The 26,376-nt window shown below is 38.4% G+C and overlaps 4 protein-coding genes across 4 annotated transcripts; 2 read left to right on the forward strand and 2 right to left on the reverse strand.

Moving 5' to 3' along the window:
* Nucleotides 1–38: 38 nt before the first annotated feature.
* LOC133721792 (probable serine/threonine-protein kinase PBL7) lies at nucleotides 39–4,376 on the reverse strand. The gene is made up of 7 exons (XM_062148517.1): nucleotides 4,241–4,376; nucleotides 2,892–4,121; nucleotides 2,526–2,794; nucleotides 1,600–1,982; nucleotides 1,032–1,164; nucleotides 755–844; nucleotides 39–663 (listed from the first exon to the last, which is right to left on the reverse strand). The coding sequence occupies exons 2-7, from the start codon at nucleotides 3,181–3,183 to the stop codon at nucleotides 514–516; spliced, it is 1,317 nt and encodes a 438-aa protein (XP_062004501.1). The 5' UTR covers nucleotides 3,184–4,121; nucleotides 4,241–4,376; the 3' UTR covers nucleotides 39–513.
* A 182-nt stretch (nucleotides 4,377–4,558) lies between these two features.
* LOC133721794 (uncharacterized) lies at nucleotides 4,559–6,569 on the reverse strand. The gene is made up of 4 exons (XM_062148518.1): nucleotides 6,432–6,569; nucleotides 5,689–5,899; nucleotides 5,180–5,279; nucleotides 4,559–4,876 (listed from the first exon to the last, which is right to left on the reverse strand). Exons 2-4 carry the CDS (start codon nucleotides 5,866–5,868, stop codon nucleotides 4,620–4,622), a joined length of 537 nt encoding a protein of 178 aa, XP_062004502.1. The 5' UTR covers nucleotides 5,869–5,899; nucleotides 6,432–6,569; the 3' UTR covers nucleotides 4,559–4,619.
* A 1,038-nt stretch (nucleotides 6,570–7,607) lies between these two features.
* LOC133722682 (F-box/kelch-repeat protein At1g57790-like) lies at nucleotides 7,608–8,711 on the forward strand. Its single transcript, XM_062149553.1, has one exon. It carries the CDS (start codon nucleotides 7,608–7,610, stop codon nucleotides 8,709–8,711), a length of 1,104 nt encoding a protein of 367 aa, XP_062005537.1.
* An 11,679-nt stretch (nucleotides 8,712–20,390) lies between these two features.
* Nucleotides 20,391–22,893, forward strand: LOC133721577 (heavy metal-associated isoprenylated plant protein 34). Its single transcript, XM_062148232.1, has 3 exons — nucleotides 20,391–20,668; nucleotides 20,803–20,878; nucleotides 21,006–22,893. Exons 1-3 carry the CDS (start codon nucleotides 20,639–20,641, stop codon nucleotides 22,673–22,675), a joined length of 1,776 nt encoding a protein of 591 aa, XP_062004216.1. The 5' UTR covers nucleotides 20,391–20,638; the 3' UTR covers nucleotides 22,676–22,893.
* The last annotated feature ends 3,483 nt before the right edge of the window (nucleotides 22,894–26,376 follow it).

Raw genomic sequence — 26,376 nt, forward strand, 5'->3', positions numbered from 1 at the left:
AGGCATGCTTTCTTTGAGTTTAATCACTCCATCCCACAGGTTTGTAATATTTCTAGTCATGATCAATGAATTTCCGTTACTATCAAGAACAATAGTTAAAGGCTAGCTCATAGCACCTTCATTGATAAATAACATACAACAGAAAAATGGTGGTTGAAAATGTACAAGAGAGAAATCACCAGCTAATTAGAAGCCCAAGTCCCCAAACTGCCTTCTAAGATCACATCATCCATGCTCGCTTTCAAGCGTGCATGTTGTTCTTGTGCATTGGCAGCAGTTAGTGTGGTTCAGCACTACGATCTTGGAGTGAACCACATGAAAAGCCTTGCCTATATGAGTTCAACTGTATTGAAGCTCAATTTATTAAATGGACGATCGTTTCCGCTTGAATGTTTCAGTTGGTTTCTGTGAGTTCCCGTGAGAAGATTGATATGTGAAAATCTGTGAAAACGCAAATGGTGATCTCATGCCCCAATAGTAAACTTCGAGTCGCAGTTTCACAGACCCCTAAGCCTAATACCTTGGACTTACTACTTGAATTTGAAATCTAGAGGAACCAACATAAGAGTTTTTAACCAGTGGAATTAGAGAGGGTACGACATCAGTCATTAGAGGCCGATATTCAGCTTCTGGCTGCACACACATTGCTGCAATAGCTGCTATCTGTAGAGTACAGTATCGAGTTAATAAACACGAAAATTAGCATAAATTATTTTCTCCAATTAATTAGTAGCCACGAGCCCAAGATTATTACCTGAATGAGATCCCTCTTCGAGTATTGCCCTTTAAGAGCTGGATCAACCATTTGCACTACTTTTTCTCTGTTAGTTAGCCTTGGAAGAGCCTGAAAATCATACAGCAAAAAAGATTTATACCTCTTAGTTTACAGTTTCTTACAACCAGACAAGCAAAGAAATAATCATTACCACCAGTTTTTTGTGTCATTATATTTACGAGAAATTTACAAGGTTAATCTGTTTTTTGTGGCAATATTGTACAGTTTGAGGATCAAATAGTTTTGGTTCACTAACCCATGAGACAAGGACGTGCTCTCCAGAAGGCCGCTTGGTATCTACTGGCACTCGCCCTGTTAACAGCTCTAAAAGAACCACGCCGTAGCTGTAAACATCTGATTTTGTAGTAAGCTTTCCAGTTGAGGCATACCTACAGCACCAAAACTCAGTGAAAAATATAATGTAACAGTCGATGAAACTACTGTTGACACATAATGCAATTCTTGTACTTGCCCCCATCTTTAAAATCAAGGGCTTTCATGTTAACTTTTTACTTTTTTAGGTTGAATAATGCTCTGCATATGCAGTGTCTATGGACCATTGCAAAAGGCTTTAGTTAAAGAAGGAATGTCATCAGAAATCACTATTTAGAAATAGTGGTTTGGTACGAATTTTCTTCTTAAACTTCTTTTTGCTTTATCCATGCAAGTACCACCTGAAGATGATACAAAATGACAGCTAGCATAATAGTGATCTTAGTATATACGCCCATGTGCATGCTTCTATTGCAGTAGATATGTGTTTGTATGTTTCTAGCTTGATGATAAGTGAGAGAGAGGTCCGTTACAGATGATTTAGCACTCACTCTGGAGCTAGATATCCTGTGGTCCCAAGCACTCGTGTCGAAACCTGACCGTTAATCTTGTCGGAAGCCATCTTGGCCAATCCGAAATCAGACACCTTGGCACGGAAGTTTTGATCTAGAAGAATATTGCTGCACTTGAAGTCACGGTGTATAACAGATGGGATGTTTTGCTCATGGAGGAACTCAAGGGCCTTGGCACAGTCGAGGGCTATCCTCAATCGGGTACCCCAATCCAACGGCTGCTGGTGGTTTCTAGAATGGAGATGGTCTTGAAGAGTACCATTGGGCATGCATTCGAATACAAGGAGCCTATGATGCTGGTCAGCACAATAACCAAGTAGCTCCACCAAGTACGGAGACTGCAATCGGCTTAGTAGATCAACCTACAATAGGCAGAAAATGAAATATAAAAAATAATGAAAAAGGCTTTGAGTATCTTCCATTTTCTTTCACCCTCATGTGCAGAACTGAATGAAGTTGACTACAAACGATGTTGTATCCTCAAATTCAGGGTCTTAACTTTGTAAAATAAGACATACACAGAGTTTAAGAACTAGAGAACTCCTTTGTCAAAGTTTGAAGGCAGCATAGCATAATGTGCGTGTGGGAGCACTTTAGGTCAACCCTCAAGTTTGTTTTGTGAAGTGTGGTGAGATAACATACTAGAGCATTTTTTTGAAAGATGTAAGGGAGAAAGAGAGTTAACACATTATTATTAGAGGCCTAAGTATCCTCTAATCATGCTCCAATAATCTTTTGGAAAATGCAAATGCTTACATATAATAAGGACAAAAAGATAGTTGATTTTGAAGCCAATAAGTTCAGAAAAGAAAACAACACAGAAACAAATTAAGTTAAATTAAAGAAAGAGGGATAGATAGATAGCAAATGAGAAAGACAAAAAGCGAATAAATGAAGTCACTGACCTCAAGCCTGAAAGCACGCTCCCCTTGCCTTCCCTCCCTGTGCAGCATCTTAATGGCCGCCATGGTTCCATCACGGAGGACTCCCCTATACACCACTCCAAACCCTCCATGGCCTATCACATTCGCCTCGCTAAACTTATCAGTGGCCTCCTCGAGTTCCTTGTGTGACAACACTTGGACTCCTCTGTATCTAGTTGGTGTTGTGATTGCCACTGATGTCCTCATTGACCTTCCCAAGTTCCCTCCTTGAAGGCACCCGCCCTTCACATCTGCAACATTTGTTTCAAACATTAATGCAAACAACGTCATGTGCATTATGAAAGCTCATGAAAATGAAATCTGCAAAACATGGGTTGTGGTTGTTACCTGGGCTGGAGTTGAAGTTCATGGAGTTTTGAGCAATGAACCTGTAGCTTGTATTGTTCAAGCTGCCCTTCTCATCGTCAATGTCGCCACCACTAGTTTTGGCTGACTTGAGCCGTCTGAGCAATAATATGATGAGGGTTATAGCAAGAACGACCATGACAAAGACGATGGAAATGATGATAATGATAGCCAACTTGGAAGGAAAACTTCCATGGTGGTGGTGGCTATAGGAATGTGAAAGGTGGTGTTTATGATCAGTATGGTTTTCTGCAACAGTAGTGTTAACTTCCATGAGCACAAAGAGCAATGCAAACTGGAAGAAAATGGCAGCGAGCGACACAGAAAGAAAGAGTTGTGTGTTGTATGTGGTAACGGGGGGGTTGGGTTTCCCTTCTAGGTAGGATGGTCATATATCTTCACATGATTCCTCTTCTTCTTCTCTCTCCCCTCGTGAATACCAAGTGGTATTTCGCACTCCATTCGTCTCTTCTTTTGTACTTTCTATGGAATTGTCTCTGCCTTCCTATCAGAAAGTCTTGGAAGCTTTTGGACCACTTTCACACTCATTCCCATCAGATAATTATTTGCCAATAATAAGCCAATCTCCAGCTATTTGTATTATCTATATCATTATGGGAATGCATAGACATTTGGACAACGACTTTTTCACCAATTGGGTATAAATTTATAATTGCCACCAACATATTAAACAATCAAAATAGCAGCTTGAACCCAGAAAACAAGGAGAATATGAGGCAAGACAGTACTGCACTACTGCACACCAGTAAAGTTCCACAGGTCTAATAATTTTATTTGATTTTTCACTGTTTCATAGAGCTGGTGCAGTCGGTAAAACTCAAAAGTATACTGATCCTAAAACTACACAGATCTCACTTCCTTCCCCGAGTCGCAAGTCCCAACATTATCCCCCATCAAACATCATACAAAGAGTTGATACCAGATAAAAATGCAATACCCTGTGATAGATATTCGTTTTGTTTGCCCTTAACAACTGAGAGACATTGAAATACGAACTGACCACTGCCCACGGTAATGACGGTAGATGCAGTACCGCATCACTGTCTCCATAGCTGGGAACTTGTCGCTTTATCTCGGCCAGTCTTTTGAATTCAAGTCCTTCCTGGGTGCGAAAGAGAGACATCAAGCAACTTTCCGTGACCGTGTATCATGTGACTTTACTTTTGTTTCTAAACTTAGCTGTTAGGTAACCTGTAGTTGCAGTTTCAGTAGGGTCAAGTTCAAACTGATAACATGATGCATCAAAACTCATCGATGAATCTCTTCAAGTATGCAAATGAAATTGTTGAGAGCATAGCCAACACATTAACCTTCATTTGCTTCATCCATCTATGACTGATCCATCCATCTTATTCAGGAACACATCATGAGGTTACAAGCTTTCGAATCAATATAACTACTAAACAGCCACTCATCTATGACTTTAAATTTTGGACTAGTATCCAGGTCTGCAGTTGCCATCTACAACCAGACCAAATGTTGGCATGAATAAAGCTCGGTTGAGAAACCTGCCAAAACTATAGATAGAGGATGATAAGTGCAAAACCTTGATGACCAATCTATAGTCCGTTAGACATTCATGCCCACCACGAGAGAATTTTCATGCTTCACTAAAACATCCATCTTGATTATGCAAAGTTAATATCTTATGGATATATTCGGTTCAAGTAACAAAATCATACACTTCTATCAATCCTCTGAAAAACCAAGAAACCTATTGATAAGCTTGGCGACTGGTGTGGCATCACCTGGATGGTATGGAATGAGGGACTCCACTTTCATATCTGCTATAATGTGTTGAAGTGTCTTTGGGCGAGCATAGTACAGATGCTTCCTGTCTGCTAGTTCTTCTGCCAACTCACTTTGATGGTTGTCCATCAAATCTTCATTAACCACCACAATTAAAGGCTTCCCAAGCCGCAATGTCTCAAATATGCTCCCTGACCCTGCACCACAGTAAAATTACAGGCATAAAATATCAAGCATCAAAAGTGTAAAAAGGGCTCAGAATCAACTTAATTTCTCTTCCTATTATAGTTTTGAGTGATCTACAACGTGAAAGTAGTGAGCATATAAAAAGTGTCCTCATAAAAGCATTTATGCATCATGTGACTTCCGATGAATGCCAATGTTAGACACATATCTGAAGTAGTGATTCTCCAATCTGAGGTTGTATGAGTCAATATTTTAACAGTCTAAATCCATGGTAGCAAGAGCCAGAGGAATAAAACACACTACTACAACTATACCTGCATGGCTAATGACGAGAGATGCTGCTCTCAGATAGTCTGCAATGCTTGATGAAAAAGTGAAGTAATCTACCGCAATGGAGTCATCACCTCCGTCAGACTGCATTAAAAAAATTGTTCAGGGCATTGATAAAGAAAATGAAAAGAAGCATATATAAATTTAAAATTATATTACTGGAAGACAAGTGTGTTAAGATAAGAGAATACAAGTGATTATATGTAACTGTCTCAAGCAAATACCCTAATTTCAATCTAGTAGACAATGACGAGGTCTACAATCAATCAAAGATGAAGAATACAATCTCCCTATTCTTCGAGATCAATTTGTTTTCTTTGTGAAGAAATTTTAAATTCATTACGCATACAAAATATTTATTTCATGTCTAATCAATATCAGCTCCTCCCCGATGATATTACTTTAAAGTACATTTTGAGCAGCATACCTTAATCACATAATTCCTGCAAAACAAAAAAAAAAAAAACAGCTGGGACCGAAATTTCAAAAGTACCTTTGAGGGAATATAGGAGCCACGGCCCATTTGAATGAGAATCTCGGTGTACCCTCTTCTTGACAGCTCTTCTTTAACCTCTCGTGTGTCCACCGCTTTCACTAGAGCATCAAAACTAGTAGTTCCAACAGTTACAAAAACCGTCTTCTTAGACTTCATTGTAACCTCAGTATCTCCCATCTACAATACGTCTAGGTTTCACAAACTAATACTGCAGCAATCACAAGCAACAACAAACACTTTTAGAATAAACACACTGGCAAGTGTAAGATAACCAAATGCATTGGAAAACAAAGAGTGGGCAAAATGTGAAAACTAGATCCAAGGTCCAAATCATGCACGGCAGAATTACAAGTAAACTGCTTTCTAATAATAAGAAACAGAAGTATTTATCAGTGAAACTTCCACAGTTGTTTAAATCAGACAAGCACAAAATCTCAGCTTATTAACTTAAAGCCATCACCTTTAAGGCTTTAACCGAGATCATCACACTCCATACTCACACAACCTCATTGGGAAGTGAAATTCAGTAAAAACCCGTTGAACCCATTTGGCTCCTCAATCACAAATTCACATTCAAAAGTTAAACTGATCATAAATCCCCAAATGAAATTTGGGGTCTTGGATTTTGACATCTTTGAAATCAATGATACCAAAGATCAGAGGATGGAAACTGCAGTGTTTCAGTCTTTTTAAAGCTCAAACATAACTGAAGTGTGTTAAACTGATGCGGAAAAACTCACCTGGTTAGAAAGCTTTGGACCTGAAACGCAATCTTAATCGTCCTCTGTTTTGTTTTAGACTTTAGAGGCAAGATGAATAACTAGAGGAAAAGGTTGTTGAAAACGGTTACAGGAATGGGGCTCCATTTTTAAGTTGGGTTTTGGGCTTCTCATACTTTTCAATGGGCTGCTCTTTTTTGCTCTGGTGGCCTTTATTTTTTGGGCCTATAACACTCTTGTTACAGTGTATGACAAGCTATCTGTAATACTGCGATATTGCCGAGCATTTTTTCATTGAAGAACCTTGTTCTCCTTCGTGTGGTATTCAAGGTCTTGCAGCCAGTTGTTTTGATGCCATTCGGGCGTGTCCAAAAACATATTTTCCAAGGCTAATTACCTATATCTAACTACTCTTTGATGAAAAATCTTCAACGAGTTGGAGCTCCCTAAACCTTGTTCGATCGGCAAAAACTGACTTGAAAAAACAGTTGAAAGTCCAAAAAATTAGCGCCTTTATGTCCATTCATTACTATTGTTGAAAAGATACGGTTACTTTTCTTAAACAAATTAAATAAAACGACATGGTTTGTTTATTTATTTGATGAAAGCAGCTAGCTAGGTTCATTTACCCCTTTACCATGATGAGATTAATCAAACTACGTACCTTTAAGAATGCAATCGATAATGGTATTATCAATCGATTCAGCCATACTTTTACTTGAAGTTCAGGGTTTGTGAAATGTTCCATAATGAATGAGATCTTGATTTAACATATATATGCTCATGGAGATAGCCTCTTAGGAAAATATGAATTATGGAAAGAAGTAGAGACTTGGCCACCAAGGCAAGATACCAATCACCTTGTGACAAGTTTTCATGAGAGTTAGTTTCCTAATTATGTAACCCAAAAAAGAGTAAACAACAAAAATTATGTTGCAGAAAATTCTAGTTTTAATGTGCCTAACAGTAATAGGGAAAGTATATTCCATAGATCTCCTATTTATCAATATGATTTCTTGTAACTCAAGATATTGTACTTGTAATTCTCTATATATGGAGACCCTATTATCAATGAAAAGTATCTCTATATTCTCTCAAATTCCCATTATTATAAGGATTTTGCTTTTGGTTAAGCCTATCTAGGTAGCTATATATTGATACAGCAAACCTTAATGCATACGAGTGAGTTCAGATACTATGGCAAGAGATTCATGGTCTGTTCTACCGACTGATCTCTTAAGCTTAGTGTTAAACCTTGTCTCGTTTCACGATCTCGTTCGTCTTACTGCAGTTTGCAAAAGTTGGCGGCAGCCTGTCCTTGATGGCCTTCAACGGCGCCACCCAAACCTGCCATGGATAATTTCCTTTGATAATGGAAAATTCAGAAAATTGGATCTTTGTGATCCATGGCTCAAAAAATCCTACTCTCTTGTAAAAACCATAAGGCGAGATGGTGTAAAGAAATTATTACTTGGCACCAGTGCTCATGCTTCGAAATATGGTTGGTTGCTTTTGTCAAAACAAGAGGTAAAGTCTCATGGTTCGAGTAGCATATCCTATTTGTTTTATAATCCTTTTTGTAATAAGATCATCAAACTACCTCCTTTATATCTGAGCAAGGATAAACATGCATCGAAAGCCATGTTTTCGACTACTCCAACTGCTCCTGATTGTGTTATCTTTGTCCTGAGTCAAGTATTTGTCACTAGAGAAAAAAAGGTGATTTACATGTTGAGCACATGTAAAGATAAAAAATGGACTAGTTTTCTAACTACTGATGGTTGGGGTGGCAGCTACGTTCAAGATGCGGTCCATATGGATGGAAAGTTCTATTGTGTTTTTAACCAGCTATATAGGTCATATTTTAAGCTGGGTATCTTCAATGTTGCACTTCAAGAATGGAGCATAGAGCAGTACTATTGGCCGGAAGGGTGGTTTATGCAGAACAGGTCTATGCATTACCTGATTGAGTTCGATGGAGAGCTCTTCTTGGTAACTACTCCATGTAGTTTTTCTTGGAAGATATGGCAGTTTGATCGGTCAAGAAAGACCTGGACGAGAACTAAAAGCTTGGGCGATCGAGTATTGTTTCTGAATCACATGCCTTCTTCCCCATCATCAATGGCAGCTGTGGGGGAAGCTATGGAATTTGCAAACATGATTGTTCATCTTGGTCGCTCTGGCTACAAGACTTTTACTTGCAAAGATGATCAAGGCGATTGGACACATCATCAAACTCGTGACTGGTATCGTCGCCCTGAACACTCTTTTTGGATTGATAGCCCTAATTTTCAAACTTGAATCTTGAGACTTTCACAAGCATGCATTAAAGATATGGGTTCCCGTTAAGTAGTGTAACCTTCGTTTACCTTACTTTTGTAGATGTAATTTCCAGATTCATTCTGTTCAATATTTATTTTTTCCTGACTCCACTGATCGTCCCAAAACGTAGCACGTAAATATAACCTAGAGCCAGCAAACCTCCCATTAATTTTCATCATGTCAGATTCATGGTCAAATCTTCCTATTGACATCTTCCAGTACGTTGTCGAGCCTCTTTCGTTTAAGGAACTTGTTCGCCTTGGTGCGGTATATACGCAAGGGTTGGCGGACGTCAGTTGTTGATCATGCAATTCGAAGCCGTCGCAATATGTATCTGCCACGGCTAATTTCCCATGACCGGAATAGAGTTGATGAGTTGTGTATTGGAACAATGCTTAACTCATTGTTAGCAGTGCCGGCCTTGGGCTTCAGTTTTAAGGGGCCTCAAAAAAAAAATTTAGGTTGGCCTGCAATAAAAATAAATAAAAAGAGATATGAATAGTTGTGTCGAGCGACAACTCCTCTCCCTTTCTCAAATCTCAATTTAGCCTTTGTTGAAGTCGAGGTTGAAACTTGAATTCAAATATTCAATCTGCAACTTTGGGCAAAAAAATCAAAAGGAAATTAAGAGAAAAGAGAAGGAGAGTAGGAGACCAAAACCAAGAAGGAGAAGGGCAGAAGGCGACTAGGAGACTAGGAGAGGGTTAGTTGAAAAAGTTGAATTTAGGGATTGAAGAGTTGAATTGATATTTTATCTTCCAGAAAGGTAAAAAGGTAAGATCTTTGAAGCTCTTTCTTTTATGTTTTGATGAAATTTTAGCTTTTTTTTTGCTATATGACTGAGGCTTTCTATATATGATTGTAATGAATTCATTGTAAATTTAATGAAAAAGATACGGTTGGAAAACTTGATTATGTAAATTTGATTAGTACCTCTTTTTTTTTTTTTTTTTGATTTTGTCAAAGGGAACCCAAAGGCTTCCTAGGCCCAAGAACCCCTTCGGCGCATGTGAAATGCTCCAACTGTGCATTGCAGCACAGTGCCTAGCCACTTTGACAGTTTCGGGATTCGAACCTAGGTTGGACAAATCATATTTTAGTGGTACTTTAAAATTGGGATATTGATTTCTTCTTCTTTTGTAAAATTTTGAACATTTAATACTATTCTATGAAAATTTTATTAAATTTTTTTTTTTCCGGGGCCTCGCAATTTTTTCCGCCTTGAGCCTCTACACTCACAGGGCTGGCCCTGATTGTTAGATCCCTCTGAACCTTATTGGCAACATACTCTCTTGAAAAAACATTCAAGAAAAGTACGATTGGGCAAAGTTTATGCTGTAAAATCCGGTTGGTTGCTTCTGTCGGAAAGAAGGTCGACTGATTGTGCTTCATATGCTGCTGAGTTGTTTTTGTATAATCCTTTTCTTGATGAGATGATTGAACTACCTCCATTACAATTCGACTCGAAAAAGGATGAATTACAAACTGAAGATATAGCCAGGGGCACGTTCACGACCACACCTACTTCTCTTGATAACACGTATCTCACAGATATTGTAGTACTAGTGTAATTTACAACATGCACACAATTGATCTAGGAGCTAGAAGATGGAGAACTATTCATACAATTGGTCCTGGTCATGATATAATTGCTGACGTTGCCTATGTGGACGAAATCTTCAATTGTAAAAACAACGGATATATTATTCATCGTTCAAATTAGCTACCTTCAATAATGTCGCTCTTCAAGGTTAATATGCATCCCTTCAAATACAATTGGGAATACTTCTACTTGATTGAGTCGACTCATGGGGAGCTCTTGTTGGCGCTCGGCGTAGGTAAATATTTGTTTCACATTTACCAGTTTGATCGGTCCAAAAAGCGATGGGATACAATTAACAGCTTGGGAAATTAAATACTTTTTTCTAGATGGCCATGACGGGATCTGTCGGAAGTAGGGGAGGCTAGGGAATTTGCAAACATGATATTTTATCTTGACTCGCATAATTCGCATTCTCAATGTTGCGGGTCTTCTATTCTATCTACATAATCGAAAGGCAAGGTTGGTATTATCGTCGAAGTTAATAGCTTGAACCCCTGCAAGGGATCCTGCAGTTGGATTGAAATCCCGATTGATAAAACTCTAGGCCTCTAGCTACAAAAGGAGCAAATAGAAGAATGGTGGATTTCATTTTTTCTTCCATCATTTATCTCATTTTAGGAATCAATATTTATCTCATTTTAAAAAAAAAAAATTATCTCATTTTGCCCAATATCATCGACTAGAGTTCCCAGTGAATGCAGCATCCATGCAATATATTAGGGCATGGAGGCTGTGCTGCCTCGCAGACTTTTGCGCAGCTTACTGATTGACATTGAAGTAGATGATCGAATATGAGGAGGTCCGACTACACTACTGCCTGATATAAACATAGAGGAACAATGATTTGAATGGTTTCCATGATCTCCTCTCAGGGAATAAGAGCTCTCCTGAGCATTGGGGTCGACTCTATTGGGTTGTCTATGAGTTCTAACCAACCATATGTGGGTTGTCTATGAGTTCTAACCAACCATTGTAATTATACAAGAAAAATTTCCATTGCTTTAGATTTTACTTCAATGGAGCGTGGTTGGCTGCCAAAAGAGTGTGCTATAGCCTACAGTTTTAAATTATTATTATTTTTTTTTTTTGTGTGAAAATTGACACATTAATTTTTTTTTTGGGGCCGTGACCACTTACCCAATTTAAGCCTGAAAATTGTCCACTTACTCCACTAAGAGTTTTTTACTTCCATTTGCCCAATCTAATATTTATTGACAGTTTTGACCTTATTTTAATTGTTAAATTACACTCATCTCTCTCTCTCTCTCACACACACACACACACACATCTCCCTCCTCACCCAGACCACCGTCGTCGAGCCCTAGGCCTCGTAGCTTCCATCACCGCCGGCTACCAATGGGCATTTCTCGGCCATCACCGCCGCACTCCATCGTCGAGCCCTATGCCTCCATCGTCGTTGTCGTCGTTCTTGTCTGGTGCAACAAACTCGGCGACTTCTCGATCTCGTAATTGGATTGGTCGACTCGTTGGGGTCGTAGACGGAGAGGAAGGAGAGTCCGGAGATGGCGGCGAGGAGGTAGGATTTGGATCGGGCTTAGACTGAGCAGAGGGCCTGAACGGCGAGGCGGGAGTTGTTGGTGGTGTCGGCGTCGAACCAGAGGACGGGGACTTGTGGAGGAGGTCGAGGAGGAGGGCGATGCGGCCCTAGCAGTCGCCGGTGACGAGGAAGTCCCGGTCGAGGGGGTGGCTGAAGTTCGCTCCGATTTGGTGCCCAGAGCAAATTTCTGGGTGGCCATTTTTTTTTCTTTTTTGGTATACTGTGAGCTCCAAGAATGGGGAAGGAAAAAAAAATGAACATGTAGAATTGAACATATAAATTGATCAATTGTGTCTGTAGTGTATTCATTTTGGTTTTGGGAGTTTATACAATTCAGCTGGAGGGCAATAATATAATTATTGGAGGGTAATAATATGATTATTGGAGGCAATAATATGATTATTGGGAGCCAATAATAAAATTATTGGGAGGCAATAATATGATTATTGGGGGGCAATAATATGTTTATTGGGGGGCAATAATATGATTATTTGGGGGCAATAAAATCAGACACCGGAATCCGGCCACCAGTCCGGTAGCCGGATTCGGGATTCAGGTGACCGGTCGCCAGATTCCGGTGATCGGTCGCCTGATTCTGGTCACCGGTCGCCAGAGTCCTGTCACCGGAGTCCGCGGCCGGCCACTGGTCACTGGAGTCCGGCAAGGTCTTCAATGACTTCTCTCTCTAAGTGACAAAGAAGGAGATGGCAAAATTGTTCCAAAAATAAATAAAAAGTAATAAAAAAATACATAATTGGGTATTAGGGAAATGATCTCTTAGAGTGTTTGGGTAAGTGGGCAATTTCTTAGAGTGTTTGGGTAAGTGGGGTTAATTAACCCCAAAATTAGGTAAATGATCATTTCCCTTTTTTTTTTTTCTTTCTAAAGTACCAACAAAATTCTTGTGATACCTACAAGTTAATTGTTATGGTTAATGACGGAATCAACATTTAACACTAGCTAGGATTAAAATTGAAACCAATCACAAGGATTCCAAAAGAGACTCCACATCCAACTCTAATAGGGATTAGGGAGTGATATGCGAGCCTATATATAGCTTCTCAAGTACGTAGTAGTCGCATGAATTCACTATGGAAACTACTCATAATGATATTCCAATCGAAATATTGGCCTTAGTTGCAGTACGTCTCCCAATTATTCCAAGCACCGATCTCATTAGGTTTGGTTCAGCGTGCAAGTCTTGGCGGCAAGCTGCGCTTGATGTAAGAGCTCGGCGTCGTGCGCTTATGCCGTGGCTAATGAACCTCGTTGGATACGAGTGCTTGGCTAATGGGAGAGTATTGGAACGGTTCGATCAACTTCCCGATTTTTGGGAGGCAAATTACCCTGTTAGAGCAACTTTAAGAAGGGCTGACCTAGAAGGGTGCAACCTGAGCCAGCCTGCCCTAAGGGTGGTAACCCGTCACTGATCTCTGGCGACACTTTATATATCATGTTTAGCCATTATATATAGAAAATTACATACAAGTGTCATTTTGAGGCTTATATTAGTCATAAGGCCACCTAAATTTATTTGTACACATAAGACCACTTTAGAGCCAAACTATCAGCTCCTTTTTATGCTATACTTGTTTTACCCTCAACTCTCTCTCTCTCTCTCTCTACTTTTCGCTAGAAAGACCATGCCAAAAGTTACAAGCATAGAGCTCAAAATCTCAAAATCTTTCTTCTCCTTCCATTTTTGAAATCTAAATCCACAAATAAAATCTGCTCTCTAACAATGGTGGCTCCCAATCTCAGAGAGAGAAGCTAATAATCTATCAAATTGGAAAAGCATGATTTTGAATGAAATTCAATTCTATTCTTGTTGTGATTTAGTATCTCTATCATTTCTTGTTTGGAATTTGTGTTACGTTATCAACATGTATAATCAGTTAGTTTCGTGCAATCAGTATCTATATCAGTAACTTTTTATTAGTAGTTTTTTATTACTGGTCTAGTAGCTTTGTAAATGTTTTATAGTGCTTTCTGTACTATGTCAGTAGCTTTTTATTACTGGTCCAGTATCTTTGTACGTGTGTTATAGTAGCTTTCTGTTTTATAGTGTTTTCTGTACATGTCAGTAGCTTTCTATTACTGGTACAGTAGCTTCATACGTGTGTGATAGTAGTTTTTCTTGTTAGTGAGAGTAGCTTTTTCAGTTGGTGATAGTAACTTTTGGTGTGGGTGACAGTAGCTTTTGTGATCTCGCCGGAAACCTCACCGGAATAGATTTTGTTATTGGTAAGAGTAACTTTTGGTGTTAGTGAGAGTAGCTTTTGTTGCTAGTGAGAGTAGCTTTTGTGACCTCACCGGAGGTTGCCGGAAATCTCATCAAAGTAGCTTTTGGTGTTAGTGACAGTAGCTTTTGTGGTCGCTGGAGTTGACCGGAGTTCACCGGAGAGGAGAGAGAGAATGAATGTTAATTTTGTACTCTAGTTGCATTTATGTAAATATATTAGTTTTTAATATCCAAAATATAACACCCTTTTTAATCTAGTGGCCTTATGAGGGAAAAAACTAGTTGGTGGCCTTATGGCTAAAAAAACATTCAAATATGCACTTATATGTAATTAACCCTTATATATAACTAGCCCCTTAACATGTGCTCCGCACATGTCAATTGGCTTTTATTTTTATTTTATTTTTAAATTAAAAAAGTTACAACAATTTATTTCATAATTTAGGGGAAGCTTCTCATTTTTTCATGAGAGGTATTGCAATTTTTTCAAATATAATATACTCTATTAACTATCTTATCCTCATATAGAAATAATTTATTTATTAATATTTATATTATGTGAGGGCATATATGGTACTTCAAAAATTTAACTATTCACTCAAGAATTGGCTTAATTAGGAAATTGCCTTGTGTGGTTTTTGGAAGGACTCAAGTTCTAGATTCATTGGGTTCATTTTTTTTGTCTTTTTCTTTGGGTATTAATGTTATACACCTTTTGTAAAGGAGGTTCTTGAGTGGCTTAATAATCTATAAAAGATGCATAAAACTTCTAATTGAAGAAAAAATATTACACATAAAAGAAGTTTTTGCATGAGTTATAATCTATAAGTACAACATAGATGCATTAATTTTTACTTTAAAAAAATAATAGTTTGTTGGATTGATAGTTGCTAATTCAATGTGAGGCCACAATTAAATTGTTCGATTTAGACCTCTAAAATGTCAGGGCTAACTTTAAGAAAATAAGTGAGAAAATTATTCGACTTGGTTCATGTCTCCGTCTTTATTTATTCTTGTTACATTTGGTTTTCTTTCAATAAATTTCTCTTACTTTGTCGAGATTTACGTACAATTACTAGTCTTGGGCAAAATTCATGCTTTAAATACAACGATTAAAATTCACATAGCCAATTGGTCATCCTTGTCGAAATTATAAAAAAAATGTCATTTTATTTGCTAATTGTGAATGTGCAACTTCGATTAAAATTGTTTTCGTTTCTATGTATAGTTTTATAATAATGTATCTTTCTTCCATCCTTCCTATTCGTGTGTGTGTGTGTGAACCGTGAAAGTTCAAAGGACAATTGGACAAAGGGAGGGAATATGTGCGACACAAGTTAGCCGATAAGAAGGAAAAGTGTTTTGGAGAGTTTGGGGTTATGAGAACAAAGCAGGGGACAAAAGCAAGAGGTCCTCACTCTTTACTCGTTGATTTCTGATTCAGAGTCTTAAAAAGAGCGATCTAAAGCATGCCAATCAATGATGACTATGACCATACTTTTTGTTGGAGATTCCAATCTCGTTTTTGATTTGATCTTCCCCGTACTAGACCACTCACACTCACACTACCCCATTCTTCATCTTTCTCGCATATTAAGAAAACAAAGAACCCTAGCCAAGCTATTAACGATCAATCACTAGCTAGCTATTAGTTTCATTGCACAAGGATATCGAAGCATGCTCAACTCCAGTGCTCGTTGGTGTTCATCAACGCATCAACCGACGGCAGATTTGGACGACTGAGCTCATTTATCAAGCTTTATGTCTTGTAAATCAAAACCTAATCACCTAGCTGGGATTGACCCTATTGTTCCTTGTACATTTTGTGTCTCTCATTTGGTCTAATCTTACCTTAATTAAATAATTACTTTATCAATCTATATGTAAGTATGATTTGTGAACAAGATTGTTGTACGTGTAGTACCTCTTCCTTGATGTTTACGTTATAATGTTATATATGATTTACTTAGAAGGACATCATTAAGCATTTCACTGGCCAAAAAAAAAAAAAAAATTGAGGATAGCATTTAAGATGTAGGATTTAGACACTGTTTCGTACTATCTAGAGTTTATATGAAAAATATAGTCATAATTTCCTGGTCAATTTTTCCGTGATGTATTGCGTTGTTTCCTAACATTTACGGATCTTTCTAAATCATTACTTGAGACTTGCAGCACTTGTGAACTCCCAACTCGATCTACTTAATTGGATTGGAACGAAAGGTAATATTTAAAATTAATATAAAAAAAAAATAAGATGTGTCGTCACTCATTATAGAGAGAAAGAGAGGAGAGGGGGAAATGCGTGCACAATGCCCTTAGAGAATGAGTCAATGAGGCATCAACTCCTTCAATTCTCCGGCTCACTTAAATTTTCTTTTTTGGTGAAATGATGGACAAAAACGCATACAAAGGAATATTAGTCAACAATGCCATCATAAAAGACACTATACCTCTCAAAGCCGGGCTATTGGAAGTGAACAAGTATCTAACATGAATCTAGAGTGTTTGTCACCATATTTCTCTAGTGAGGAATATGATTAACTCATTGGTTTCGTATTGCCAAAATTTAAACAACTTGCTAGTTCCTACTATTGTTGAACACCTTGTTCAAAATTATGAAAATCCCAATTTATTTAGTTTTTTAAATAAAAGAAGTCAAAGGATAGTCTATTTGGAAGCCTCAATTTCTGACCAAAAATAAAGAGATTTGTATTAAAGAAATTAAATTGTGGTTACACACTTCAACACTTGAAACAGAACACGCGTGATCGGGTGAAAACCAATAATTCACTGTAATAACCCCACATCAAATCCAAACATAAAGGAGGCCTGCTCCTGGAGGTGACTGTTCACCAATTAAACTTAACTAGTAGTCCAGTACTGGACCTGACCATTATTTTTCGGGTCCCAAACCCTAACAACTGTGACCATATCAGTCCATAAATTGCCCTCTGGTTCCTGACCTAATTGTCCCCGGACACCCCATCCCTCTGTTTTTGGGGACCCAGTTCAGCTACGTCCTCCTCAGAAACCATCATCGGTGAACAGAAACCCCATATTTTTTGGCCATTTCCCTCTGAAAAATATCTTGCTCACATGATAATCATAGAGACATGTATATAAGAAGCAGGTGAGATTCCAGCTTTCGTTGAAGACGAGTACCCTGTTCTCAAATCTTTGAAACAAGAAAGAGAGAGATGAGCTTAGACAGATCAAAGGGTTCGATCCGATCTCACGCGCAAAGGGGTACAAGCTTGACTTTACTTCTCACAAGATTTGTGATTTTTTCTCTGTTTGAAAGTAATGAGAAAATGGGTACACGGTACGGTGCTTATGCCCTAGGGTTTGGTTATCTTATGCATGCAAAACTGAAACTGAGCAAGAAGATGGCCAAAATGAAGTGGCTTGAGCTGGAGAAGATAAGGTTCCAAATAGATAGCAAGACTACAGGATTAGACAAGATGTCCAAACCCCAATAATCAGTACTGTTTGTCAACAACACAAGATTAGTCGGAGAGAAACTTCAAATATTTGATTTATACTATTCGATGAGATCATGTGTAACAAATTCTACAATGTGACAAACCCTAAACTGTGTAACTTTTTCGGGAGAGATTCTGATTGATGTCCCTTTCTCCCATTTGTATTTTCTTCTTCTTTATATAAAGTTTTATTTTGCCAAAATAGAAATTGTGTAACAAACCCTAGAGTAATGGTTTGACCATGACATCAATTCGTACTCTAAAATTTGACTAGAGAAAAAACAATAGGAAAAGTTAATGACACAGATGGGAAAATTAAGTGAACTGTATATAGTAATTATGAAAATGGCACATGTATTATGCTCTGAAATTTACGAGTAAAATTTGTATTAGCCATGCGCCATCAATACTTTGATATATGCCTCTCATTGTCATCCTGATATTCGACGCCGATCGTCAACATCTTTTTTGATGTATGATAGTTCACTTTTTATGTTTTTTAATAAATTTCGCTCATATTTTTATTTTTTGTAGGATCATTGCATCATTCTTTCTGGATTAATTGTTTTACCCATTCTACTCCTACATCGAATGCTATCCGTTGCTTCTTTAATTATGAATGATCTAAAAGCAAATCATTCTACCCATTGCCCTTGCTTTTAAGAATTCGAACGTTCACTTCACAGGGTTCAACACAGTGGCTACATATTTTGGTTCACAGCCTATTAGATTTGAACCATAAAAGTAAGATTAACGAAATGCATAATTTAACCACACCTACACAGTATCACACAAAATGCTCATAAACTATAGCTCTTGTCCTTCTTCTTGTTTGATCTCCACTCATTAAACAAGTTCACTAGTCAAAAATTAGGGTTAAAAAGCCATTAATTGTGAGCAACCCAATGATAGGCATGAACCATCTTTAATAGGGTTAAATTATTTTGTAACTTTGGGGTGTGTGGTGGGGGATTCCTTTTTGTCACTATTGCAAGCATCTTTATTTTATTTTATTTTTTTGTCTTTGGTTTTTTTACCCAGAGAAAGAAGAAAAAGATAAATCCTTGATGGGACATTTTTTCTTTTCTGGTTTCCTTTTTAACCCCAAAGAGAAATAAAGAAGAGCTACAAGGACAACAATTTCTTCAGGGGTTAGGCTTTTAAGGAAAACAACCAATAATTTGGTTGCAAAAGAAGGGGCTCAAAACCCAGAGACATCATTCTCTCCTCTTCTTCTTTTTTTCACATCAGAGAAAGATCTTGACGATCTCTGGTTAGCTTTGAAATGCTTTTGGCGATTTCTCATAGGCATCATCTTGAATTGGCGATTGTGCCCTTAGTCCAATTCTATATTTTCCCCAGTTCAAATAAGGTCAAACTATTTTCCCAAAAAAAAAAAAAAGGGTCAAACTGACAACCATGGCCACTGACAGGTCTTAAAAAAATAAGAATGGAGGACACTAACCCGGAAACAGGGATGAGCTAATGAGCTATAGATCTTGCCAATCTCGTGCTGGGCTTAAAAGATTCCTACTTTGCTGTACTTGACAATAAGCTAAAAGAGGAGGACTAAAATATAACTAAAGGAAGGAGAAGAGAAATGATCGAACAACCTATTGTTGGTGTATTAGTTAGGGATTATGCTGAAGTTGAGTTGTAATCCTCAAATCATGTAGCTAAAATGAGAAAAGAAAACATAGAATTAGGCTTGGGGTCTTATAAAGTTTCTGGCACGTTTAAGTATTGATGCATTAACTTGAAAGTTTAATGACTGTTGATTTCATGTACTTAATATGGCAACGTATCAAGAAGTTCTCATACATTCATTGTAAAAATTCAACTCATGTAGTTGTAAATGAATCTTGGAGTTTCGGTCTTTTGGTTGCCCAAAATTAAAGGGATAGACAAGGCAAAAAGTCTCCTCATCTTCCATAATTTGTTGAAAAAATATGAAAAAGTCAAAACTACCTAATCAGAATTAAAACAAACGTGAAAAACAAAAATTATCAAAAATATATTTTCGTAGACTTAAACGTTCGCTGTTACAATACACAAATACAACGTGAGACACCAAATCCCACCAAATTAAATTAACAGGAGCCGAACTTTAATACACCAAATCTTCTTCAATCACAGTACTTTTACAAAAGATATGTGAAAATCAAAATTGGAACTAATAAATACGGCCCAAAAAATGCCCCACTCCACCCATCTTGAACTTTAAGCAAAGAAAAACATATGCAACGAACTAAATATTTATTGCACACTTGCAATTGGAGACATTAATAATGCAATAACAACATAAATGAATGGTTTGAGCCTATAATTTGGACTTTAAACGAAGGAAAACACATGCAAGTGAGCAGTATTAAGTATTAACTTATTGAGAAGAAGACATGAATTATGCACTAGCTACATTGATTGAAGCTTACACTATAATTGAAGTAGGACATTTGACTGAACAATCAAGCTGTAGGTTGGAAAAGGGCCAGCCTTTGGAGCCTAGTGTTCATCCCCACCACCATCACGGCTCATGATCCCAGAACATCATAGGGCCCATAGCTAATTCATCTCTACTAAATCCCTCTAATCATGTGTTCCATTATTTACAACATTAATCAAGCTAAGCACTTCCCCTAGGGTCCCTAAATTTAAATTATAAAGCCCTGTACTCTGGACCCTGGACCCTGGACCCTGGACATGAAATTTACAGAGAGCCGTGTAAAGCCAAGCTACCACCAGCTGTTCTTTTTCAATTTTTATATGCCTTGCTGCTGGAGTAACCGACTTCACTCTTCCTCTCTGTCCCTTTTAGGCTTTTATCAATATATAAAAACTTGAAAAGAGTGAGTGTTCCTTTCACAAACCCAACAGAGCAAGAAAGCTAAAGAAAAATATACCAGTGTTCAATGCCCACCAACCGACTCTAAGGTCTTAGCTCTCTCTTATATCCTCTGCTCCACACACACTCCAAAACCATTTGCCCATTTCTGAGACTCTCTCACTCTCATAAAGAAAATGAATAAGCAAGACTTCATGAAGATTCAGGTATACCGTTTTAACCATTTGTTCCGAGTTTTTCAAAGCTCTCTACTTTAGTAGTGCTACTGTCTTATTCCCCCTGTTTTTACTTTTAGTTCTGTGTTATAGTTTGCTAAATTGGGGTTGTTTGTTACTTGCAGAGCTGTGTTCTCAGAGTGAACATTCACTGTGAAGGTTGTAAGCAGAAAGTTAAGAAATTGGTGCAGAAAATTGATGGTATGTTTCTTAATTTAACCCCAAAGTTTACTCCTTTTATCAGTAATTTTACCTTATACAATGTCAAATCTGTTAAATTTTTTGACTTTCCTTGTGTCTGAAACTAATTTAAATGGTGGTACTCTAGGTGTGTTCACTACTAGTATAGATGCAGAGCAAGGCAAAGTGACTGTCACAGGGAACGTAGATCCAGCCACAATCATCAAGAAGCTTGAAAAGTCAGGCAAACATGCAGAGCTTTGGGGAGGGGGAGGAGGAGGAGGAGGACAGAAGGGTAATTCCCAAGCGCAGCAGTTCAACCCCAACCAGTTCAAGAACATGTCAATGGAGAATCATGGCAAAGGGGGAAAAGACAATGGTAGTAACAAGGCTCAGAAGGGTGGTGGTGGTGGTGGAAACCAACAGAAGGGCAATAATGTCCAGCAACAAATTCAGCAGCAACAGCAGATGATGAAAGGGGCTAAGGTGATGATGCCAACGAAGGAGCAGAAAAAGTCTGTTAAGTTCACTTTGCCTGCTGAGGAGGAGTTTAGTGATGGTGAGTTTGATGATGAGTTTGATGATGATGATTATGATGATGATGAGTTTGATGATGAGGATTATGAAGATGATGAGGAGGAAGAGCTTAACCATGGCCATCAGGTACCACACAACAAGATGATGATGATGCCTGGTATGGGTGCAAATGGGCCACAAGGGCCTTATGGGAAGATGATGCCTGTGATGGGTAATAATGGACATGGGCCACACGGGCCGGGTGGGATGGTCAATATGAATGCTATGGGCGGCAAGAAGTTAGGTGGTGGAGGTGGTGGTGGTGGTGGGGGAGGAGGGTCTGTCAAGAAAGGTGAGGTTATTGATTTCCCAATGCAAGGGATGAAGGGCATGGGTGGAAATAAGGTAAAGAAGGATGGCAAAGATGGCAAGGGAGGAAAGAAAGGGGGAGGAGATGATGAGAAGGGCAAGAGCAAGAAAAAGAGCAAGGGGGGTAAAGATGGTAAAGGAGGTAAAGACAAAAGTGAGGGTAAAAAGGGTGGGTTGCTTGGGTGGCTTAGCAGAAGCACCAGTAAAAAAGAGAGTGATGGAAACCACAAGGGGGGCAAGGGAGGTAAAAAAGGTGGTGACAAGTATGATGATTTCATGGAAATTGATGTCATGAATCATAAGAAAGGAGGCAAAGAAGGTAAAGAAAGCAAGGAAAGCAAAGAAGGCAAAGGAAGCAAAGGAGGCAAAGGTGGTGGTGGCAATGGTGGAGATGTTCATCAGATGGGTCAAAAGGGTCAAATGGGCCAGGCAGGTCAGATGGGGCATATGGGCCAAATGGGTCAAATGGGCAATATGGGTCAGATGGGCCATATGGGGCAGATGAGGCCAATGGGCCAAATGGGGCGTGGAGGTCAGAATATGGGCCAGATGGGTAACTACCCAATGGGCAGTATGGGTCAGATGGGCAATGTGCCTGCAGTACAAGGACTACCTGCACCGGGGATGATGAACGGTGGCGGTGGTGGTGGCTATTATCAAGGGATGGGAAATGCCGGAAATCCCTATACTCAACAGCAGCTCCAGCAACAGCAACAACAGCTCCAGCAGCAGCAATATATGGCTATGATGATGAACCAGCAACAGCAGCAGCAAAGGGCTAATGGGAATGACATGTACCAACCCATGATGTATGCGCGGCCACAGCCACCGATGAACTACATGCCCCATCAGCCAATGCCTTCAGCAGCGCCATCTGAGCCTTACACTAACTTCTTCAGTGATGAGAATGCCAACAGTTGCAGCGTCATGTAAAACTAGTTGTTGCTAATAAGTAGTAGAATTTGGATCACATGGTAGTAGTAGACTAGAAGTGCACTAGTGGTATGTATTGATGTCTGTCTATGATATTTGGTAGCAATGCAAGGTTCGGGAAGTACCATTGCTCATGTTACTTGGTAATTCATGGGTAAGTTTTGTTCCTTTTGGTACTAGTACCAATGGTAATGACTACCTTCTTAATTCTCATCACATTGGAAAAGCCTTTGGTGAATTTTCTAATCAATTTGGTTAGTCTGTGATTAGAATATTAAGGTTGTGAAGTCAATGTCAGATGGTCTTTACGTCTCCCCTCTTTATATCATGTGTATTGGGTCTGCATAATTAAGAATTGGCGGTGCCCCATTTTACTCAATGGTGCATTATGTGTGGGATTCAACTTGGGATATTTTAAGCAACAATCTCTATCTGCGGGAAAATCATTAAGTCCACTTTTGACTTGCATTTCTCACAAGTCACCACCTAGTCCATCAATAGTAGAATTAGGTTGGAACACATGACCTTTTTGAAATTTAGGCCGTTCTTTAACATAGTCAATTATGTGGGCTTAGAAGCATTTCATATCAAGTCAGTGAATTCATGACAGCTAATCCGTGAAGGAGATACCAACTTCAGATTATTATCCACATTTTGACGTTTATATAAAACAAGAATGTACTTTAATAATTGGTTTCTAACAAATTAAAACAGAGATACAGAGAGGAGCAATTCAAATTAAAACTCAGTAGTCTCAGACTCACTATACTATAATAAGTTGTTTTGAACCAATCTGAAGCAGTTAAACGTTTTTACATTCAAAATTTTGGTAGCTGAAAGTTCTTTGGGTCGTGACTCAATGAAATTAACTGACCAGGATGTAATATCTTTAGTAAATCTGAAACAGATTTTGTCTCTTAAAATTTCATAGTTGGGATAGGCTTTATACCACTCTGGTGGGATTTACTGTATCTAAAGTAACAATCTCAATCTGTAGGATATGATTGAGTCCACTATTATCATGGCAAAGCCATCCACATCTTATTAGTGGGTGGGGAAAAGGAGAATGAAATCTAGGTCGATTCTAAATACTCATCAGATATGTGGGTTTCATGAGCATTCATATTAAAAACTATTTCAAATGATTAAAGCATGTTTACTGAAATTTTATGAGTCAACATAACTCTACGATCAGGTGCAAATATCAGCAGCGAGATTTCAATTAGAAAGAGATCATGGTGATTAGTCATTAGTGTGCTGCTACACTTGCAGAAAGGAACGGTGATTGAAACTTTTCTCAGATCCGAGGAACTCTTCGGCAATACTCATTTATTTTCCAAACTCAAAATCGACCTGAAGAACACAGATATATATGATGAGCAAGTGATTCAACCATTTAAGTTGGAATGGCTAGTAGCCTAGTACTTGGACTAAGAGAATCGTGATTGTCTGATCCACAAACATTCTTCTTGTCACCTGCAGACTTAATAAACATGGATATTGATCTAGTGCAATGCACTCCCTCTCTTCCTTCTTATGGGAATGGAAGAACTTTTCAACATGACTCTGTATTCAAACTTATAACTCAGTAGCCTCACAACACTGCACTATGTTGAATTGAGCCATCTGAAGCTGTTGAACGTTTTTGCATACAAATGATTAACATAGCATAGCCATCAACATGTTATTAGTGGGTGGGAGGGGTATAAAATCTAGGTCATTCCCAACACCTAAATCAAGTATGTGGGCTCTATGAGCATTGATATTAAATTTGATTTCAAGTGATTAATTAATGTTACAGAAATTCTGCAAGTCATTCAGTCAAAATCAGGTGCAAATATAGGGAATTTCAATTTGAAACAGATCATGGTAATTAGTCTACTGTTGCACTTGCACAGAGTATTGGTTTGGTTCTTAAACGTTCATATTGGTATATACCACTTGAAGGCTAGAAGGGATTTTCGAATTTTAGTCTAGCTTTGGGGTCTTGCTGAAGATTTTTAAGCCTGTGTACAAACGATATAGTTATCTAATCAAGATTTTTTTGAGTTGAAAATGTCATACTATTATCAAGTTTAGCAAACTGTACAATAACGGTTTGCCGAAAGGGCACAAGCGCAACCACATTTTTGGATTAAGCCCAAAACAAGAAAATTTAGAACTCTCAAGAGAAATAAAAGGAACAAGAAAGATTCTAGTTTCCTTGTCGATCTTGCCCACTCAAAAAAAAAAAAAAAAAAAACCGTCATTCCTTCGTGAAGACTGACCAACATTAAAATAAAATAAAAAGCCCTAGAGTGGGTCCACAGATCAGCAATACAGGCCCAACAAGTCCAACTAAAACAGTAGAGGCCTTTTTGGCCCAGAACCAAGACCAGGGCCAAAAAGCCCACAAAGGACCAACCCTAGAGGAGAAAACGTCCTTCTCCACAGCATCGCTGCCGCCACTGCAACCGCCGCCGCCGCCGTTGTTGTGCCTAGAAACAAAAGCTCCCAATCCCGCACACCACCAGCCAAGTGAAACACCAGCAGCGCTAGAGCTTCTTGTTCTCTGTTAGACTTAATAAGATGGACCTTAATATTAATTCATGGTTTTTAAACATGACTATTGGGTTTGAACTGTGAAGATGAACCTTCTGAGAACTATCCATGTACGGGGAGTATGGCATCTTCAGATTCTTTGTGCTACAAGGAAACTAGGATTCTGAGCATATAGGTTACTTACCCGAAAAATTAATCTTAAAATTATAACTTGGAGATCAAGTTTAAGTGATTCAAATCTGGCAAGAGAACTAACTTGGGAAACCATGCATGTACAACAAGGATAGTTCAGATTTCAGAATCAACTTAACCAGAAAAAATCGTACTTCTTAAGCACCTTTATATACCCCAAACCTCATAGTAAACAAAGTTCTTGCTGTTACAATAACAAGCTCTTTGAGTTCTCTCAGTTGCTCGCAGATCAAGAATCATGAGTCAGCCACCGGTACGTACATTATGTTACTAAACCAAGCTTAACGTTTAATTCTATGTTTCTGTCTCTGTTTTAACTATTGTTTAACTGGCTTATTGTTTATACTTGCAGAAGTTTACTCTTGATCTCAAAGTGAACTGTTCATGTAATGGCTGTCAACGTAAACTCAGAAAAACAATACCGAAATTTCAGAAACATATTGCAGACAACTACGGTATGTTCCTAGCTCTACCACACACATATTAATTTTGAAATTTCTTTACACAAAAAAAAAAAAAAAAAATATATATATATATATATATATATATTAATTATAGTCTTTTTCAAAGGGTGTTTGATATAATCGTCCCCTTTCTTTTTCAACTAATTTGTCGGAAATATGCATGGCGTTTATGTAGGTCTCCAAGTTTCGAAATTTTGTCTGGAGAGCGGAATAGTGGAGATTACAGGGGAAGTAGACGCAAGCAAGCTCGAGGAGCTGAAGGAGCTTCTTCAAAAGTTCGCAAAGAAGGATTCTTCAAACACCACTAGTGAAGGATTCTGCGGTTGTTTTTGGAGGTCAAAAAAGAAAAAAAGCACAAATAGTGAAGCACAATTCAATGACCATTTGAAGAACACGTCGATTAAGAACAATGAGAACAATGACAACAACAAATGTGAAAAGGATGGTGACAAGGACCAGCCCAAGCCTAGTCATCACCAGCAGCAGCAGCAACAACAAAATCCA

Source organism: Rosa rugosa, chromosome 7 (assembly GCF_958449725.1).
Source record: "Rosa rugosa chromosome 7, drRosRugo1.1, whole genome shotgun sequence".
Classification (NCBI taxonomy): Eukaryota; Viridiplantae; Streptophyta; class Magnoliopsida; order Rosales; family Rosaceae; genus Rosa; species Rosa rugosa.